The sequence below is a fragment of the Cryptomeria japonica genome, chromosome 4, assembly GCF_030272615.1.
Source record: "Cryptomeria japonica chromosome 4, Sugi_1.0, whole genome shotgun sequence".
NCBI lineage: Eukaryota > Viridiplantae > Streptophyta > Pinopsida > Cupressales > Cupressaceae > Cryptomeria > Cryptomeria japonica.
Genome location: NC_081408.1, coordinates 578,665,524 through 578,687,680, shown reverse-complemented (window position 1 = coordinate 578,687,680; position 22,157 = coordinate 578,665,524). Strand labels below are relative to the sequence as shown.

Sequence of the window (22,157 nt, the reverse complement as noted above, 5' to 3'; positions counted from 1 at the left end):
AAATTAGAAGAGATGGACAACCAAAAATATATATAACCAAGGAGAATACTGTATAGTACTGCTCCAGATTGCAAACTGTTTTCAGTGAAAAAGCAACTCAATTGTGTGAATTAGATTTTTCTCTAGCAAGGATTCCTGTTCATTGCCATTGCTATTCCAAATCCATCAAAATTTAGATAATTCTATTATTCCAAGGTCATATTAGAAACCACCGATGCAAGATCAGTGGGTCTTTATGAGGACAAACCACCAAGCGGCAAGATTACGTCACTCTAGAAATAATTTATTGCTGAACTTTGTATGTTGACCAGTTAACTAATTTGAAGCTTGATTAATCAGTCAGCTATAATATTCCTCAAATCTATCCAAAATGTCAATCATTGATAATGAATGTTGGAACTGAAAGTTCAAAATTGCAAAAATATGTATTATTCCAGAAAAAGAAAATTATGATACAAAAATTAGAAAAAGATCTGAACATTACTGACTCCATAAATGGTTACATCAAAGACAACTTTCCTCCAGGCACACTTCTTTTACTCATGGTTAAGTACCTAAGCCTGACTGATTTAACTCATTTAGTAGTTATTCTCCCAATTTTTTTATATTAAATTGAGAACTAAATTTAAGATGACTTTTAACTGGTTAAAAAAATCGTGAATGATGACTACCAGAATCACAGAAGATATGTGCCTAGGACACCTCCAAGCTTGTTTTTTTGCGCCATGTGCATCAGTGTACCATCCTGCTATAATTTTATTGATTTATTCAAAAAAAACAGAGAATTATTTTCTCCATCTACATGGTCTCCAAAATACCATGGACATTTAAAACTTGAATTAATAATGAATCAGATAAACTGAAAGCAGGGATCCTGTATACAAAAAATATAGACTGCTTGCTCCAATGGCTCTTAAACTTGATAAACCGCCTGGGTTCTCTGGTTACATCTGTAACCAGCTAAGATAGTGATTATCTGCTATACTGAGCACCAAATCACCCAGTGCCTGATACTTATTACATATGATTTATCTGCTTCAGGAACACTGTATGCAAAAACATTCAAATCATTATAGGGACCAGAACCAATAATAACCTCTGCCTCTGATATGTCTGATTATGATTGCCAAGAGCCCCAAACCAATGCTCAACTGAACAGTTAAAATGCAGCCATTGCATTCAGGATGAAATATCCATAACAATACCAACTGCAATACTTCAGTAAAGCTTTAACATGTAAGGCAGTGACATTAAATCAAAGCATCAAAACATGCATCTTTCAACCTGTCAATGAAAACAGTGCCAAAGCTAGTGTGATACAACTATGGCCATTCCTCAAGCCTGCAACAAAATTTGACCTATGCATGAACTGAGTATGTTACTTAATGCCAGCTGCACTTCTCCTGTACCGTGCTCACAGCTGATTAGGCTTGATAAAAGTGGAAAAAGTCGAGACAGATATCTCTTGAATGTAGCAATCTTCAACTGACTAATAGCTTGCAAAGTTGCCACAACTAATGGAGCTCGAGAAGCCAATTCGCTCCTCCTTGCAGAATGCAGAGGAATAATCCTGTGTGCTTTTGCAAGATCATCATATGATCCAGAAAAGGGTTCAGGTGTTGCTGCATTTATGTAAACCTGCAAAACATCTTCACACAATTGTACAAGACGGGATTCTACTTCAATTTCTTTTGCAAGAATAGGTTTATCATGTGCCACATTCTGCAGCAATTTAAGGAATGCTTGGTAGGATTCACTCTCCAGACTAAGTAAAGGAGGATCTGGCATCTGGGTTATTGAGTTAACTTCCTGAACCTTCAAGCGCAAAGGATAGTCACTGTTCACATTATGTGCGTGAACTGCAATAGAATAGGGTATGTCTAGAAGCGCAATAGTGTTTGCTGCTGAGAGCCGTTCCCCATGCCTATTATGTATTTCCATAATAACCTGAGAACAAGGTAAAAGCATATGCTTCAAAAGTCTACAAAAATTAGATTTATATCGACCAAGGACAAACTAAATATATGAAATTACTATGTCAAGTACAGATCATATCCTGGATCTTTTTAGCAGTAATAATGATTTTACAACCACAACAAGACATCATAGTACAAAGTTACAAACAAGAGCACATGGCATACTATTATGAATTATCAAAAGAGTAGCGTAAAGTTTAAACCATTCCAAACTGCATCAAGGTTTATGAAAATCAATTGCTCCACTGATTTCCCATCTACTTGCCCATAGGCAGAATGATTCTACTCTTAACAAAATCAGTCCCTGGGTGTTGGTAACAACATTCAAAAATCTTCAAGGGAAGCACACTAAAGGGACAAATATACATCAACTTTTGGCTCTGCCAGCAAAAACTAGACATCCAAAAAAACCATAACCAAGCATAATGGATACTGGGGAGCCTAAAAGGACCTTTACAAAGGAAAAATACAAATAGGAATGCCTACATCAAATCATCTCTAAGCTATTTTTGCAAAACATTCATACAAAAATATGTTATGCATATATTCTGGAAACAAATAAGTTTGTAAAGGTTGTATAAATAAAATAAATACCAAGAAAAGGTAAAGAAAATGCTGTTTAAAACAATGCACCAAAAACAGATCCCACTTTTATAAATAGGAAAGTGCTATATTTGACGGTTTTCTACAGAATTCCAAGGAGAAGCTAGATAAAACAGATGATAAATATAAGACATGAAAAGCAAGCTACAGACAAAAAGACAGGAAAAACACATTGTCACATACTCAATGTTTTTAACCAGAATAAAGAAAAGTATACCTGGATTAGGAGGAGTTGTACTGCTGTACGACATTTTGCATCAGAGACAGCAAGTCTTAATCTGTTTTCATCCCTATTTTCAGCTTCTTGAGTAGAAATTGTACCATTGACAAAGACGGGATTGCTAGACTTTGTAGGATCCTCTTCTGCACTGTCTGATGTCTCAATGTCAGCCATGATGTAAACAATCTGAGCAAATTCTGGAACTGTTTCTTCAGCCGTTGTTTTCAAAAATGATAAAACCTGTTGCCATTCATCATCTGAAAAGAGAGTACCAGCATTATTCATCAAACGAATAAAAGCAGATACACCAATGCCAGCCAAGTTTTGAATGGGCCGCTTTATAATAGTAGTAAGATGCTTCAACATGTTCCCAAGTAACAGATTCACCAGAGGGTAGAACTTGACAAAGAGGTCCACAACGAGTTGCAGTGCCAATGTAAATGTGTCAGAAATCCAATCATCTTCATTAAGATCAGTATATTTACTTTCTAGATCATTTGATCGTAAGCTACTTGATACAGGACTTGAGTCATGTGGAACATAGAAAAATAAAGGGAAAAGAACCGATTCAAACACCCGTTCCCAAAGAGCAGGAGAGAATAGATGCCCGTGATGTTGAAGCGTGTCAAAAAGAGTTTGCAATGCACTTTTCCTAATATCTGGTCTGGGATCAAATGTGAGTTTAGAAAATCCTGTAACCAATGCCAGTATAACACATGGGTAATATGACTAATAATTCACAATTAATATAAGCTCCCAAGGAAATTCATTTAAAAAGAAATAAAAACATTGCTAGAGGAATTATCAATTTCAAATCATAAAATTAGTAGATTAAAAAACCACCATTACCTGCTAATAAAGGGGACCAGAAAGACAAATGGTCATCTTTGTCAGTGAATTTTGGGCTGTCTATGTCTCCATTACATCCAGAAGCAAGTGGAACACCAGGTTTTACAAATTTTTCCTTGTCCTTGTTTTTCAGAGAAGATATAAGCCGCCCCTCGGCTAGTTTCAGAGCACAGAATCGAAGAAATGCTATTGCATTGAGACTAATATCCTTGTTGAATCTGGTGTTCATAAATGCTATCAGACAGTTGACACAATCAGTGAAAGTGGTAGTCTCTGTTTCAATTATGTAAGGAAAATAATCTCGTACTATTTTTTCAATGGTCTCAAATGCCAAAAGCACAATATTCTTGTGATCATCTGCCGCTGCTATTGTAAATACCTAGAGAGGAATCAAGATTAGCAAAACCAAAGAAATCAAAACAAATATAAAAGGAAAATTATATTCATTAACATTTATGAGAGAGAAGCATATATCTTATAGCATCAACAATGTTAAAAATGTACAGTTCACTAATTGCTAGAAATACTCCTGAAGTAAGAAACATTAAGATTGCACTCAAGCATTGTTTATAGATAATGGTAAACAACTTCAAATTATAAAGCATGAAATCACAAACGGACGGTTTAAAATACCATGAACATGCTTTTCCATCCCGATTTAATATTGTTGACACGTGCTAAAACCATTTGAGAAACACATCGGATAACTAATTCCCTGATTTCTATGGAGCTGCTCTGTTGAATAACAATCACAAATGGTTTCATGAATTCATTCTGAAAATTATAATTTGCAAGCTCCTCACGTTCTAAAAATTTCATGGCTAGCTGCCGTAGAGAATCCATCACAAAAATAGCAATAGAAAGATTTTCTGAGCATCCAACGGTGACAAAGAAACTTGATAGCACATTCCAGATACGAGACCAAACCAGCCTGATGCGGTTCATATTATAATGCCTGCATGGGAAAAATTTGTTTAATCATGTTGGGCCCTTAAACTCTTGCATAGATTGAAATTATTTTGCATGTTCCATATTTATTTACTTACGCAATTTCCACAATCTTGGTGAGGCTGAAAACTCGAGGGTCAGTAGGAGAGCGCAGCTCTTCTATTGAGACCTTGCAAAGGGCCTTTACAAAATCAACTATTGCCTCACTGTTCAACCTCTCACTATGAACAAATATGCAATTCATCTCAAAATTGCCAATCTGTTCAAGCATGTTCAAGTTGGAAACTAAATTGTTCATCTGCTCTGGGGTTACTATTCCTGAAGCATTACCCCCAACACCAACACTATCATATGATCCCCGTCGGGCAATTGTACCTGCTGTTACTGCATGTTGGAGCTGACCTGCTCCCTTTCTCTTTTGTGAATGGAAAACAGGGGATAAAGGATGCTTGATCTTTTCTAATTCATTTTGAGGCACTGTAAAAAAGGTGGCATCTGGAGGAGCACCCTCTCCCAACAGATGCAACTGCTCAAAACGAGAGAGACATGTTAAAATATGTTCCCAGGCCCCTTGGAGATAGTTACCATCTTCGTCAGCAATAGTGATAATGGCCTGCAAAACATTTGAAAAGAATGCTAATCAATGGTAATCGGCATTTAATTGCAAAACTGGAAAAATATACAATCGAACAACTATTGATTTCTTTCTTAATCCAATCCTAAAAGCCTTTTAACAATCAAAGGACTGAGACCTCAACTCAAGAATATAAAAGCACCAGAGTAAATGAGATTTATGCATAAAGAACATATACTATTATATAATCATTACTTACATTTGACAGTATTGAATTTGTCCGAGTTATGTTTTTTATATTGATAAAAACAGGTTTTTGAAGGTCCCTGGCCCTTGTACAACAAAGCAGCCAACAGTTAAACAGAACGACTGTCATGAGTTATGGGGTAAACTAGTCCCTTGTTATAGCTATGTTAAGGTTCACTAGAAATTTACAATACAAAGCTAGCAACATTTTAATATTCTATTTTTCAAGAAGTTAGATGTATGCACCTATGAAATTTACAATAGAAAGCTAGCAACATTTTATATTTCTATTTTTCAAGAAGTTAGATGTATGCAACTATGTCTAAACAGTTTCTTAAAAGAATTATATTAATGAATGGTGGTCGTTTCCTAGCTTAACAAATATTAGTCCTTTCCAAAGAATGCATGGTGAGAGAAGAAAGAAATCAAAAAGCAAGATGCAATGAAAGTCAAACCATTTGGTCTCACAAGTTCCATTTGAGGTAGCCTCCACTAACAGGGTGACTTCAGGCTCTCACTCCTGGTTCTATGTGTATCCTAGAGCTGAAACAGGCAACCTATCAGTTTCAGGATGAGAAAGATTTAATGCTTTTACTAGGAAGTGCATCCAAGGCAGGTGGCATTTAAAGATCGAGAGCTACAATTTGAAATTAAAGAGGCAAGAATCCTTCTAGAGAGATTTTCCAATGTACAAATTTTTGGTCAACTATTGTAAGACATCCGTCTATTTTTCCTATGCTTTTTGGGTATTGGAAGGGATTAATCTATTTAAAATTTTCCTATGTAAAATTTTCAGTCATCTATTGGAAGGCATCTATCTATATGAAATTTTCAGTCATTTTACTGAATACCGTGCAGCATGATTTTTCACTGGCTGCTACCAGAAGACAGAATTTATTTGTTGTAATTGGCAGAGAACGCATGTTAGGATGTCAAATGTGGGTGGCTTTGAAGCAAGGAAGGATAAATGATAAATTGCAGCTTCTCTCCAGTCAAATGAAAATAGTTGGAGAAGTAATTCTGCAAAGAAGAGTTGCAGAAGAATTTAGGAAAATGGTTTGTGATAGTTGTCAAACCTTGGCCACATTTACACTTGAAAGCATGTTCATATCCTGCCTGCAGGGATATCTGAGTGTTAGAAACTGGCTGGCAAGTTTAGTGAGATGAAAGTAAAACTGGCAAAGGCTAAAAGTGAGCTGATGTAGGTTTTACAGGGTATTTGAATTTCAAAGAAACTTCAAATAAAAATTGAATGTCACGATTTGAAAGAAAGACAAAAATCATCTTCATCACCACTAGGAATAAATGATTGAGAGCTGAACCCCTAGGTGTAGACCCAACAATTGAGCCATTGAAAGACATGGACAATGGTTGCAGGTTCAAAACCTAATTAAAACACTGCACTCGAGTGTGGGGCCTCTCCAGGCACAACCAAGGAGTTAAAGGGGGCTCACTATTCCTTCTAGTGTCTTTCTAAAAAATTCCAACACAAGGAGAATCAGAGCCCGGTAACATGTTGCCCACTTAGAAGATGCAAGAAGGAAGAGTAAGTCCCCTAAAACTCCTTGGCTGTACCTAGAGAGGCCCCACAACCCGGTACAGTGTTTTAATTGGGTTTTGATTCTGCAACACTGTACATGCATTTAAATAGATGTTGGGTCATATACATACATAAATGACAACAAAAAAAGTATCTGGAGAATCTTTAGAACCTACAATCAGAATATGAGGCAGAACTGTACAACTATAAAATCAGGTTGTCTCAAGTTCAAATTTTACAGAGCTGTGAACCCATGCTTCTGGGGAAAGGGATATTGTCTACTCTCAACAGCAGAAAGAATGGGCTCAGATTTTACAAAGCCATAGAAATTAAAGTATAACTGCATAATTTGGCAACAATGTAGAGCCTTGGAAATTGGAGAATGTAAGTTCAAATTTTATAGGTGATGAGTCCTTAACTTGCCATATCTGATTATGTCTATTTCCTGTGTTTTGCTGACGCCTCTAAACATTTTCATGACATGCACTGATATTTCCAAAACTCTGTTAAATTTGAAGCACTAAACTTAATTGTTGATAATTTGACAAATGACTGCATAAGCATATGATTTACTAAAATTGTGATGATAGGTTGGATTGTGTTAAATTGTTAATTATCTTGGACAAGTATTCTGTGAAGGGACTAATCTGACGTGCATCAAAAAGAAAGATGGACTGTTGCCTGCCTGTAGCCACGGGAGTTAGTACCTGTAGCTCGAAGGGTTGTGGATTTGCAACAATAAGAATGAACACCTATAGCTGGAGTAGCCACATCCAAGGGTACCAGAGCATGAAAGTTAGACTTTTGCTACTAGTAAATCACTTTTTTCGTGAGGAAAGAGGACTTTAGATATCAACTAATGGCAATATCTTTTTGTTGCACAATTCTGCCATTTGCCTATACATGCCTCTAAGATCAGGTTTTTCATTTAAGATTTAGCGAATTACATTAGGATTTCATTTCTGAATTGTTGGTGTAAATAATTATTCATCATGGATATTATTACACTTTACTTGAGTTTACTTAAGAAATGCATTTCATAGTAGTTTGGGTATGAGACACTTGGGTGTTTGTGCCACATTGGGATAGTGTGTGTAGGAGAATTTCCACCTTTTATGCTGTGATCTTGTTGTTACACTCCACATTCAATGGGTGATCCACCTCATGTAGACTATTATATTATTTCTCCTACCTACCCACACCTATTTCCTACCTACCCTTGTTTCTTATTGAGCCACATGTCATGTTTGTGTGCTCACATATCCATATAGCCTTGCCTATATAAGCAAGCTTATATTCATTGTATGTAATGCTTAATGATCCAGTTGATCATATTTTTTATCTTAATAGAATACAGTTTGTTTCTATCATCTATTTTGTTCTCTTTTATTTGTGTTTTCCATTGCCTCTTGATCTTGGCAAAATCTCACATGGTATCAGAGCCATTAGAATGTCATTGGTTTGCCAATTGAGAGAAATTTGATGTTATTTGGGGTTTGCATTTTGGATCTTTCTATCGCAGGTTATTATTGAAGCTTGATGGATCAAATCTGAGGTTACCATTGGATTGAGGAGGTCCAAAAAAGTCAGTTTTGCCTTTTGTTTCATCCAAATCGGACTTCGGAGGCCAAATCTAGAGGCATTTGAAGTTTGAAGCCGCGACGGAAATTTTCCAGAAATTATAATTTTTCAAGCGATTTTCAAATAGCGATATCTCACTCATCTGAACTCCTTTTTTCGAGCAATTTTTTTTGTTTTGGGGTAGAATTTCGTGATCTATACAATGGTGCAGGATTTTTCTGTTTCTCGGATACAGATTTTTCGGAAATCATGAAATTCCGATTTTTACAACTTTGGAGGCTTTATTTGGGCTCATATGGACTCCTTTTCAGGTGCCATTTTTTTTGGAAGTGCATATTTTTTCATCTACTTTCATAATCTGCCATTTGTTTGCAGTAATTTTAAGTAGAAAATTGTACTTTCATTATTTGGCCATTTTTGGCATATTTGGTACTTGCATTTTGTTTGGATCTCGGTTTAGATCACTAGCAGTATTTGTTGAAGTCTCTTAGATCTCATTTTGAGAAGTTGTAAATTGAAAACAAAAGTCCACTTTGTCTTGTTTTGCAAGTGGCCTATTGTACACGCACTACATATAAAGTGCCAAAATCATCATTTTTGGGGGGGTACTTTGATTGAGTGAATTTAGGGGGTGTCTCTTGTGCTCTTGTGCTCTTGTGTTCCTTCCTTTTTGTTGCTATGGGTTCTTCTAAGTTTCCTCTCTTAACTCCTCATAATTATGCTACTTGGAAAATTGATGCATGGAGTAAACTTATGGAAAAAGGACTCACTCATTACATTGATGGAACTATTGTTGCTCCTGCTGATCCTAAGGTTGATCCAGTTGGTCACTTGGATTGGCTCACTAAAAATATCATGGTAATTGGTACCTTAAGAAAGTATGTATCAAAGGATCTCATTTTTCATATTGAGAAATGTACTTTAATCAAAGATGCTTGGAAAAAGTTTCAAGAATTGTATGGTCAAGTTGATGAGATTAGGAGATATCAAATTGATAGTGATCTCACCATGTTGGATACCAAGAACTTTGATACTATACAAGATTATGTCACTAAGGCAAATGAGTTGAAGGCACAACTCAAAGATTGTGGCATTGATAAGAAGGATACTCAATTGATATTCAACTTGATGGGCAAGCTTCCACAAGAATATACAACATTTGTTTCTAGTTTCCAAACCCATAGGATGACAATGGGTTCAAGCTACACAATGCCTCCATTTGATGCTTTCAATGAAATTTTGATGAGGGAACAAACTAAGTTGATAAGCATGGACATTCTTAAGGCTTCTAAGTCTCAAGCATTAGTGGCAAATCAAGGGAACAAAGGAAATCAAGGAAAGGACAACTCAAACAAGAAGAAATGGCAATCAAAGCCTAAGGACAAAGCACCATCTTCTCCACAACAAGGAGATTCATCCTCTTCCAAGAGGGATAACTCACCAAAGAGGGAGAGACCTACTTGTGCCTATTGTAAAAAGTTTGGTCATGAGGAGCATCGCCGCCATTCTAAGAAGATTGATGAGCTCACACATATCATCAAAAAGCATAACATTGATTTGCCTAATGTCTACAAGAAGGATGATTCATCAACTTCCACTTCCTCACATTCAAAAGGAAAAGGGCAAGCATTCATGGCTTCTACAAGTGGGAAGACTCACTCTTTTGGGACAAGAAAAGGAAAAGCTCTATGTGCTACTATCAGTCATGATTCAGAGAGATGGCTTCTAGATTCAGGGGCTTCTCATCATATGGCATCTTCACAATCTATGTTCTCTACATTTGAGACTTGCACCATGCCGCAAATTTTGATGGGCAATCATACATACATGGATGTGATTGGGAAAGGATCTATTGACATTGGGGATAACTCCTTCAATGATGTGTTGTGTGTACCCCACTTGACAAACAATCTCCTTTCTATCTATCAAATCACACATGGCGCAACTAAGAGAGTTGTGGAGTTCACACCTGAGTCAGTTTTCATTAGAGACTTGGAGACTAGAGCTATCATTGCGACTGGGGTGGTTGATCATGCATCTCGGTTATACTCCTTTTCAGATTTTGTTGATGATGATGATTTCACATTTGATGATTCTACACATGATGATCACACTTCTTGTGATGGTTCAGTTTTTTAGGATAACTTTAGACACTTGAACATGGGGATTCTCACATGTGAACCCATTCTTGAGCCTTGTATTTCATCTCCTCATATTGATATCAAATCACCTATTGCACCTGATGATGCGGATAGTGCGATAGTTTTGCCTTCATGTGATTCAGTGCAGCAGAATATTCATTGTCTTCCAGCTTTAGATTCATCGGATGGTTACTTGACAGACATTGCAGGTTTGTTTATGGAATCCTACATTGCAGATTTGGGAGACATCATTGATGACATTCATCTTCTCTTTGATGATGGTGATCCTTCTTCGATTGTTGCGAGGGAACACTCTGACCCTCTTGTTCATTCTCTACATGATCATTCTTTCGAGGTTGACATGATTGTGGATACTTATGTACAGCAGTTGGAGGAGGTCTCTATTTTTTGAGGAGACATGTGAGTCTTTGGGACATGTTCTACATCCATCTCCACTAGATCTTGGAGTGCCTTTTTCAGCAGTGTGGCACAGTTTACCACCTTTGGAGGGGGTATCTTTTAGCATCGACATGAGGACACTTGAGCAGTTTTCAGAGATTCCTTTCATCATGAGTTTTCTTCATACATCTTCCCTTCATGATTGGGGAGACTTCATGGATACACCTTTGGTTTTGTTTCTTCCTAAGGGGAGGAATGTTGTTCGACGATCGTGGAGCAGTTTCCTCATACATCGAGCTTCTATCATTGGTGCAAATTCCACATTGAGGGGGGGCTTCCTAGTCTCTCTTCTTCTTCTTCTTCTCTCATATGGGGGGGACTTTTTCCTCACATGGGGTTTTGTTCTTCACATTCTTCTATGAGAGTTCTCTTGTATAGCTTTCATCTCTCTTCTGGGGGAGGGTTTTTTCCCATTGGGTTTTTCTCTCTTTCCCCACTTTGTGAGAGATTTCATTGCATTGGTTTTCATGCATTTGCATTTGCATTTGTACATGGGTGCCTAACATGGCCTAGTAGCTGGGACCCATTTTGCATTGCTTAGTTGCATTGTAGACTTAAGTGCATTCCCCTAAGTTGCACTTAAGGGGGGGTGTTGGTGTAAATAATTATTCATCATGGATATTATTACACTTTGCTTAAGTTTACTTAGGAAAAGCATTTCATAGTAACTTGGGTATGAGACACTTGGGTGTTTGTGCCACATTGGGATAGTGTGTGTAGGAGAATTTCCACCTTTTATGGTGTGATCTTGTTGTTACACTCCACATTCAGTGGGTGATCCACCTCATGTGGACTATTATATTATTTCTCCTACCTACCCACACCTATTTCCTACCTACCCTTGTTTCTTATTGAGCCACATGTCATGTTTGTGTGCTCACATATCCATATAGCCTTGCCTATATAAGCAGGCTTATATTCATTGTATGTAATGCTTAATGATCCAGTTGATCATATTTTTCATCTTGATAGAATACAGTTTATTTCTATCATCTATTTTGTTCTCTCTTATTTGTGCTTTCCATTGCCTCTTGATCTTGGCAAAATCTCACATGAATTTCTATGACGTGTCCTCTTGAAGAATAATCCTCTTCCTACTTTACAAGAATCAATTGATGTGTAATTATGAGTTGAAGATGTTTATAATTAGTTTAAATACTGCAAATTCTGTGAATAGAATTGAACACAATTTCCAGCATTTGTATTTTTCTTGCAAGCAAGTAATAGAAGCAGCAAGCCTTATATCAATTCGCCTTGAGTTAGTTGCAAATGCAGAGTTGATTGATTGAAAATTCATTTGTTTGAAAATTGAAAGTGTAACTACCCCAAGCAAGGGCCCACTTGAGGTACATTGCCACTCTATTGTTTTAAATTTAAGATTAAAACTGTTAAATCAGTTATTTAATCATTCATGTAGCAGTCACTGATCAATGCTAATAATAGAACCTACAGCTGAATCTATAGTCGTAACCCGTAGCCATAGGACTATAGCATCATTATAGCAAAATTATTCAATTTTAACTTAGTTGTCTTTCAGTTCAGTAAATTAATTACTATGCTCAAATAACTAGGAATCCTAGAACTCCTCAGCCAAACATACAGTACTGGTGCTATCTCAAGAAACATGTCCTTGATTGATATTTCAATGTAATCTCCTATGCCTGGTAATTACTTGATAAAAGATGACCCAATCCATCAAGTAGAAGTGCCATACGTTTTAAAAGTTATTTCCTATTTTCTTAGGCACAACAAACTTTTATTTTCAGCATTTAGGATTATTAGACAACGCATCAAATACCAAATTTTCTACTAACACCCCACAAGCAAGGTGGGAGGTGGTACACAATTATTGCATGTAGAGAAGAAGAGATCCTCTAGGGAGATTTATTCCAGCCAATAAACCTCACAAAGACATTTGTAATAGTGGCAAAAATGAGGGTAGGGCAAGCAAATGGACCTTTGATTCCTAAGGGACAACAACTTGAAGCCAATCCACTAGTAACTTCCAGTTAGGAATCTAACAATCTACCCCTTCAAGCTACCCCATTGATCCCTAATCTTTTCTCGAATTTACAATGGGGGATCTAGGAGGGGAGAGACAACCTCCTAGAACTACAACTTTTTGAATCCCTATTTCTAATCAAGAAAGAAACGTCACGATGAAAATTATACCTCCCTCTACTCTTTCCAGCTTCCATGGCCTTAAGATAGAGGACCCTGATATATTCCTATTTGATTTCAATGTCCTCTGTAGTGTTGAAACAGTAGCTAGCTTGGATACCTATTGTATGCACTTGTATTTAAACATAAAATTCTGGAAGTCATCTTAAATTGGGCTAGACCCAAATGTAGCATGATAAAGAAATTCAATGTGTCATTGGGCTGGGCCCAAAATGTAACATGCAAAGGGAAATTAAACAACTATTGGGCTGGACCCAATATCCAACGTGGGAATATACAATAATAATTTATTATTATTTGCAAGCCGACCTGAGGGTAATTAGCGCCTAAGGTTGGTATATAATGCTCCAAGATGAAGTCATTTGGAGACACAACACAATTCATATTTCTTCTATCTGCTCTGCTAGCAGCAATTCTCTCTAATGCGAACTTGTGCAAGGCGATTATGCAAGATTGAATATAGCGAAGTTGTAAAGTATCTTGTGCAAATCAGATCCAGACTTCTGCTGCTCCACTTTATCATCTGCTGTTAAAGGGCTGCATTCAACACTGATTTCTTGAACTGAAATCTGAGATAAGTCTTGTAAACTATCTACATTGAGATAATACATAGCACATTTAAAGGCTGGGTTTTTCACCTCCAGGAGGGAGGTTTTCCCAAGGTATTGGTGTCTTGTATTTTATTGCTGTTACTGTTCTTGTGTCTTGTGTTTTATTACTGTTATTGTTTATACACAGTCTGATTATATTCAAATTGGTTAAATTAACACCTGATTGCTTTAAAATCAACATGTAGAAGTTAAGATTATACCACAAATGCACACTGACTAAAACTATTTCCAACCACGCTCAAAGACCCTACTCTAAGATGGTTTATGGGAATTAAAAGGAATGCAATACACGACTAGTAATTACTTGATAAAGAATGACTCGATCCATCAAGGTAGTAGTACATGATTTAGCTGCTCCAGATTATTAATTTTTAAGAGAAGGCATACAATAAGATCTATATATGAAAAAAGTGAGAAGATAGTAATCCTATTACAGTGGTGCTGAAGCAAGATTTTAAATTTTTCACTAGCCACGACTTCACCTAAGAAACCACAATGGCTTAGAGTAATTATTTAGAGTGTGAAATAGAGTAATTGAAAGATGTCGGTATCAAGACATAATAAGTGATTCTCTTCCGAATCAAGTACAAATCCTAACCAAATGATAAAGTCAGAGAGGAACAACCTCGGAATCAAAAGCACTTCATAAGTAGATATCTAAGAAATGGACCAAACACAGGATCCACAATTTTGCCAGCGTGTGTGAGACAACATCACAAACCTGTCTCACAAATGAATGTTCCCACTTAGGACACCTAAACTAAGCAAAATGACTGACTCCAAAGCAAACTAAAGCTAAAGAAGGCTAAGCTAAAGAAATAAACTAATTGAGCCGCTTAAGATTCTTGAGTCAAATGACTCAAGGCAAATTAACAACCTGGGTCAACAACCTCTAAACTAAAGCATGCGGAAAGAAAACCTACTCTAAGCTATATACAAGACTCCTATAGTGAACAAGACTCACAAAAGTGGCATATATACATGACCTCGCATGACTTCTCAGGCTATGCAGCAGGAGCATGGCAACAATGATGGTTTGAAGTTGAGCAAACTCATCTATAAACTCAGAAAGGTAGGCCTCTCTCAATGCATTTCTCATATTCAATCAGTTCCTCCCTGAAGATAATCAATTGAGGCAATTCATCAGGTCCTTGGTCTATCCATATGCAAGTTGTTTTCCCAAAACCCCCATAATCAAAATCATAATAACTTTCAAAGCGAGGAGCAGGCAAAGAGACAATCTGACGCAGTTCATGCTCAAATGGAAACTCTTGCTCGAATGGAAGTTTACTCGAAGGATATGCAAGGGAAACCATTGCTGCTTGCTGTGAAAAGGCAACACCTTAAGCATTACTTTCCACAAACGTCTTCTCTTTGAATTTTTGGTTGTTTTTCATACAAAGTTGGCTAAGATGTAGATTCCCTTAAATCCTTTACGTTTTAGATGCTTGCTTTTGTTTTAAGTTTCTTGTAAACTTTAGCTTTAACTGATTAGTTTTTTTTTGTTTTGCTTTATAGTTTTTTACTTTTCAGTAGTGTTCTATTTCCAGTCTCAACATAGTAAGTGAAGAGACCATAAACTTGGCCCAATTAACCAAAATCAGGCAAGACTAGTTTAATGAAGGGGTAGGTTGGTACTTGGTGGGATACAAGGGATTTAGTTATCCATGTTTTACTTTTTTTAGAAATCATTTTTTTGAGTATGTAAATTATGTATTACGATTAAAGGACCAGGGAGTATAGACTCTAGAGAGATTGGACAAGTTTCTTGGTTTGGCAAGACCTACTAGGAACAAAAAATCTGTAACACATACATTTAAAAATTTCACCTTGAACAATTTATAATTTAACCTTATCATTTGCATAAGCAATTAATCCTCTAAAAGCAATGGTAGTTTTCAACCTCAACGAGCATTTACCGAAGAAATATCCCTCTAAAATAAAGGCAAACCAAGGATAATATATAAGTTCTTTAACAGGTACTAAGGTAATCTTTAGCATAGCTATAGATGCTTGAGCGGTAGTAGAACAATGCCTCAAAAAAGCCAAAAATAACTCTACCATGGTTATAGACACCTAGCTGATAGTGAGACAATACTTGGCAAATGGTGATATGTCTACTTGAATGAACAGAAAAGAAAAAAGAAAAAAGAAAAAGAAACTTACACAAATAGACCATTGTGTGCTCAGGAACAAACATAAATACCACGGCAAGTTAACCTTGTTAGTTTGTTTAAATGATGATTAGGCTAAAGATCTTATTATACACACATTTCTTTCCTATAACAGTTAGCTCAATTTGAAATACATTGTTCCATTACTTTTACTTTTCTTGTCTTTATCTCTCAATGTTATCTACAACCATAGGATTAAAAAATTAGAGATTCTAGATTCTAAAATTGTATTGTATTTCTTCTAGAAAGTCACCAATTGTTTTGCCTTGACATAACAAAGCTGAAAAACTTTGGACATGTTGTACTATGTATATGTGCATATGTTGGTCATGATGTGATTGCAGGATTGAAAATCCCAAGATCGCATTATTAAAGAGATAATTATTTGGTAAGATGTAACCCTAACCCTAATTTGTTGCAATTGTGATTTTAGGCAAATTAGGAAAGAGACTTTACAAATGGTACCAGAGCACCATCCTGCCAGCCTGTGGGACAAACCTAATTAACCGTTATAAAATTAGGGTTAACTATTCTTAAGTGGATTAGAATCAAATAAGACAATATTGCACTCCTATATGTGTGTGCCTTTCAAATGTATGCTTCATCCCTGGCGTGTATTTACACTTCGCGCCTTATGTGTACACTTCATGTCTTGTGTTTTCACGTGCATTACTTCATACCTTATGTGGATGTTGTATGCCTTGCATATTGCTTCATGAATTACATGTATTTATGCTTCATGCCTTGCGTGTTTCTATGTATATTGCTTCATGCTTCATGTTTTATGAGCTACATGTATGTGTCATGCCTTAAATGTTCCATTCATGTGCGTACTTCATATTTCATATATGTATGTCTCATGCCTTAAAGTGTATTCATGTGATTACATTTATTCACGCATATGCTCCATGCCTTAAGTGTATTCATGTGTATTGACATGCAGCCTTCATACCTCAAGTGTATTCAAGTGTATACTTCATGCTTTATATATGTATGTCTCGTGCCTCAAGCGTATTCACGTGTTTACGTGTATTCACATGTATGCTTCATAGCTTAAGTGTATTCATGCATATACTCCATGCTTTATGCATGTATGCTTTGTGCCTTAAATGTATTCTTGTATATACTTCATGCTTTACACATGACAAGTATTAATGTGTACAATTCATGCTTTACGTGTATCATGCTTTACACCTTATGTGTATTTGTATGTATGAATCATGCCTTATGTGATACTTTGTGCTTTTTGCCTATATGCATTCATATGTATACTACATGCCTCACCATTTAAGTGTATTTGGATGTATGACTCATGTCTTATGTTTTCATGCATATGCTTCATACTTGACATGTTGGATTCATGCCCAACATATTTTAGCATAGGGGTTTTATATATACCCTTCTCATGCATCACTGTAGCTTATGCTTCAAATCTTACTTATTTAATGCATCAAATCTTACATGTGCTTCATGGTTATGGAAATGCTAAACGATTGAGGCCCTATAATCCTTTTGAAATGCAATGATTATTCATCAAGAGTCCACGATAGTCTATTACAATGTAAACCCTTTCCAAGTATTTGGAGCTGAATTGAAAAACTTGAGGTAACAGCTCCCACAAATCAAATTCCCAAAACCAAGTGAACACAAGTAGAAGGTCCTCATTACTAAAGGTTTGGTTCAGCAAGGATCTAACTCCTCAATACATATTACAACTGTTCTTAATGACTTAAAATCAACCCCAAAAGCTATATAAATACAATCAAGTACATAAGCGGAAACCAACCTGTTGTGACATTTTCACACATTGCCCCATTGCAAATGGGGACCCCCAGTTTTTCTTGCTTTTTAGCATAGCGGTAGAGTCTTTTGCTATTAGCCTTTTATTTAAAGAAGTGCACTTTCTCAAGCGGCTAGATAGTGGTAAGAGTCATTTCTCCCTCCTTAGGTTGGAAAGATGTCAAGTGATGTCACTTTAAACAAAGTAAGTGAAGGAGGTTTGAAAAGTGAAGACCATAGGCAAAATCTAGCTAAGTAAAAGAAGATTTCCATTGCCTAAGTCCAGGAGCGACTTCCTTTGCCTTGGTTTTGGAGTGACTTCCTTTGACCTCATAGAAGCAATATGTGAGATGGAGATAAGGTGTCAAACAAGTTCACTTGAGGAATCCCTTGGATGAAATTTCACCAATTATACAAGTTTCCTTCGTCATCCAAGTGGTCTAATTGCACTTCATTGAGATGCAGGTTGTAGGGGCGAAATTTGAATAAGTAAATGAAAATTTCCATTGTTCCATCATAGGAGCGAATTTGCTTCCTTTGCTCCTCAATTGGAGCGAATTTCACTTCCATTGCTCCCTTGCTGGAGCAAACTTGCTTCCTTTGCTATTTGAGACACCCAGCATGACTTCCATTGCATTCTAGAGGTCCAAAATGACTATGCCCTTCATGAGTTGCGATTTAATACCTTGTTAATCAATGATTTTGATCTTTAACCAGCCTAATGAAAATTTATTTTATCATCCTAAGAGATCTGATATGGATGCAATGAATCCGCTTGAAGGGATGAATTGATGAAGAAGTTGGTAGAAGAAGCTGAGGATGGCAAATTTGCTGTCATTTCCTTTGCCCCTTCCTAGGAGTGAACTATAGCATGATAACATGAGGAGGTCAAAACCTTGAAGCGTAAAGGAGAGATCATGCAATTATCTCAAGGCAAGATAAGCAAGCAAAGATGGAGGAATGGCTAGACCATAACGATGCTTCCCATCATCATCATCATATTGAGCAAGTGAATAATGTTGAGTATCAAGAGATATTGTTCAAACATTTTGTGTTGATCTACCAAGTATAAGCAAATGAAGACAACATCCCGATCACTACTCCACCAATCAAAGAAGTTCTACATCAGCTTGTCCAAATTCAATGAACCAAGTTCATACATGGGGGCACAAACTCCAATGTACCTACCCCCATTATCTATTGGTCAAATATTCAAGAGAAGACATGTGTCCAAAGATTGTAATTATTTCATTGGCTGAGAAGAGTTTGTTGTAACAAACCCTAATTAAGGTTTCATTGTAAAATCTCGGCCATTGATCTCAAAACAATTTGAGCCTTTGTATTGTAATGAGCTCTCTAAGGCTCAAACTTCTCATTTGTAAAGGTTAATAGAGAATAATAACAAGACACTAAGAGTAGAAGAATAGATAGATTAGAAGTTAGAAGATAGAATAGGAGAAGGAGAAATTATTACAAAGACTTGTAAATGGAGATACTCTTTTCATTGAAGTCATGTTGAAATGTGTTATTTCAACAAGTCACATGGTTTCTACTTCTCATATGCTTTCATGTTGATTAGATTGAATGGAGGAATTTGTTGAATGCATTTGTGTGGAATCCATTTAGTCCATACCACTAGCCTCTTGTTGATTGTAAGTGTGCCTTGCATGGTCAACTAGAATTATATGAGCTTAACTTCAATTGTTATGTGTTCATTGTTTATGCATTAACTTGAGTGGTAATGATTTAAACATCTTTGAATTATATCTTAGATGATTGCACTAAGCTTGTGTCAGATTGTTCGATTTGATGGTGAGACCTTGCCCAATAGGATTCCATCAAATCATTCACTCTTTTCTTGCATTTTGGACCTTAGAATAGAATTCCTAAACCCTTACCCTTTTGTCCTTTTTTTTCAATTCAAGCTAATTTAGGAAAGAAAGCATCACGAGATTGCAATATCAGATGATCAAGTTCCAATAGTATTCAAGCATTCATGTACAACGTAAGTCCCCTTGTGATTCCAGCATAATCACATCAAACCATTAAGTTTATCCACATGTCATGACCCGACATTAGGAACCTTGGAGTTGTCTCATTTGATCGCAAAGCATAGCATTTGAGAGACTTTGTTCAAGAGAGGATAAGATACCTTGGTATTTTATTTTGTGTTTGCGCCTAAAAACCACATCAACACAACCCCCAAAGTCAAACACAATATGGCGAGATTGGTTCCTACAAAGGAATTACTAATTATTATTTAAGACAACAAACTTCTCGACGCAATAAAGACCTTAAGGATGAGGTATAACAATCCACGCTCTCAATTATAACAATTGTCATATATACTTTGATAGTCAACTGAGATTATTTGTAGTATCTATATGGCTAATCCATTCAAGAATGAAAATGATTCTTGATCAGGAAAACTCCTAATACACTATAGATGTCAAAGAGGAATAAGAAGAAATTATACTCTAAAAGTTTATGAATTGGAAACCTTAGCTCACAAGCAAACAATCATTCTTTTTAAGGCTGAAATCTAATACCATACATGTAAAAGAGAAGAAATTTGGAAACTTTATGATGGAACTAGTTGCAAAATATGAAGGACCAAAAAAGAATATAAATTATTTCTTTTTGAAAAGAACATCGCAGTTAAGACCTTAGATGTGTGTCAGAATTACTCATCATCTTAATCTATGTTTCTCAAGTGATGAGAAAAGAAAGATAAGAGGAAACTTGTCTTAAAAGTACAAATTTTCAACACCTTGGTTAAGTTGACAAATTATGATGATCAGAGAGTTGATTTGGATTCGATGAACACTAACTTTGCTTGAGGACAAGCAAATTTCGGGAAGGGTGGACTGTCATGCCCCCGATCATGTCATAGTATATATAATAACAGCACTCATTGTCATATCAGAAATTCATAAATGGATTTAGAGAATTGCCCAACCCATAAGACATACATTACCAGCAATTTGTAGATGACATGCCCCCACCACAAAAGAGATATCTATAATAGACAGTTGGGCTGATTACATATAGCAACAGCCATGCATATAACAACAATCATCATTTAAGGTAAGCGATCATCAGTATGGAACAGCAACCATTATCCAGCGATCATCAGTAAGGAGATGCAATCATTATTCATTAAGGAACAACTATCTTAAAATTAAAGCAGAAATTACAATAATAGCATGATGGGGTGCAATTAAAGAAACTGTTCTTTAGTTAGCAATCAATTAAAGAAATATCAAACAGTCACGTCCCCTCACAAAAGGGCAACTATCTCAAAAGGACGCACACCTTCATGGATCATAAGAGATACATGAGGAGGGCTATGTCAGAAAGAAAAGGGCATGGGAAAAAGCATTCGAGTGGAAGAAAACAAAATAGATTGGAGAACAGGCATCAGAAATCAGAATCTAATATCAGCAGCATTGAATGCAACAACATGAATTGTCTGTAAGATAAGAGGGCAGAACTCAAGAAGAAGAGAGGCGTTCATCCAGAGAGAAAGAGAAAAGCCACAAGGATTACCTCTCTAAGATAGAAAGGCAGTAGACACTTGCAGTTCAATCATCGATTCACAAAGGGAGAATAAAATCATGTCCTTCACTAGATGGGAACAAAATCCATCCCACTCCTCTGGTGTTACGCTGGTAATTGAGGGAAAAGACGATTGAGAAAGTAGTGCTAAAGATTCATATCTAATAGTGGCTGTGGTGTATTTCAAAAGAAGGTTCCAAGCTTGCTGAAGGATCCTGTTCAACTTCCAGAGGGGGGTTGGTCACCTATAGCATTGCATTAATATTTATCTGTGAATTTCCATCTACAATTAGCGATTTGAAACCTTGGAAGAAAGCAAAATTAAACCCATCAAGCAAACCAATTGCCTCAGCTTTATTATTAGTTCCAATTAGAATAAAATCAATATCACTTCTAGGAAAACTTTATTGTCATCCCCAAGAAGGAAACCCCCTCACTAACAGACCTGGGTTCCCTTTGGATGCACCATCAAAATTCAACTTTATCAACCCAGGATGAACAGGGTTCCATTTGTTAAATTCTTTGACTTTGTGTTTCCTCTAGACCCATCAAAAGGTGGCATCCGACCCATTGCAACTCAAAAGATACACCAAAATAAATGCAAACTTGATCTGAATATTGTTTCAAACAAATGAACCATTATGACATTGGCATTCTGTTTCTTTCCAAAATATTCTTACAGCAAGCAACCAAATAACAAAACAAATAGTGACTGCC

The 22,157-nt window shown here is 36.4% G+C and overlaps 1 protein-coding gene across 2 annotated transcripts in view; it reads right to left on the bottom strand.

The window, feature by feature from the left end:
- Positions 1 to 732: 732 nt before the first annotated feature.
- LOC131070962 (brefeldin A-inhibited guanine nucleotide-exchange protein 2) overlaps positions 733 to 22,157 on the bottom strand; it is a 42,354-nt gene continuing 20,929 nt past the window's right edge. For both annotated transcript variants that reach the window (XM_058006672.2, XM_058006673.2), the window contains 5 exons: positions 4,695 to 5,209; positions 4,282 to 4,603; positions 3,649 to 4,027; positions 2,797 to 3,491; positions 733 to 1,947 (listed from right to left, as the gene is read on the bottom strand). In XM_058006672.2, the coding sequence (XP_057862655.1) occupies positions 1,336 to 1,947; positions 2,797 to 3,491; positions 3,649 to 4,027; positions 4,282 to 4,603; positions 4,695 to 5,209 (2,523 nt within the window). In that variant the 3' untranslated portion in view covers positions 733 to 1,335. The remainder of the gene's footprint in view (positions 1,948 to 2,796; positions 3,492 to 3,648; positions 4,028 to 4,281; positions 4,604 to 4,694; positions 5,210 to 22,157) is intronic.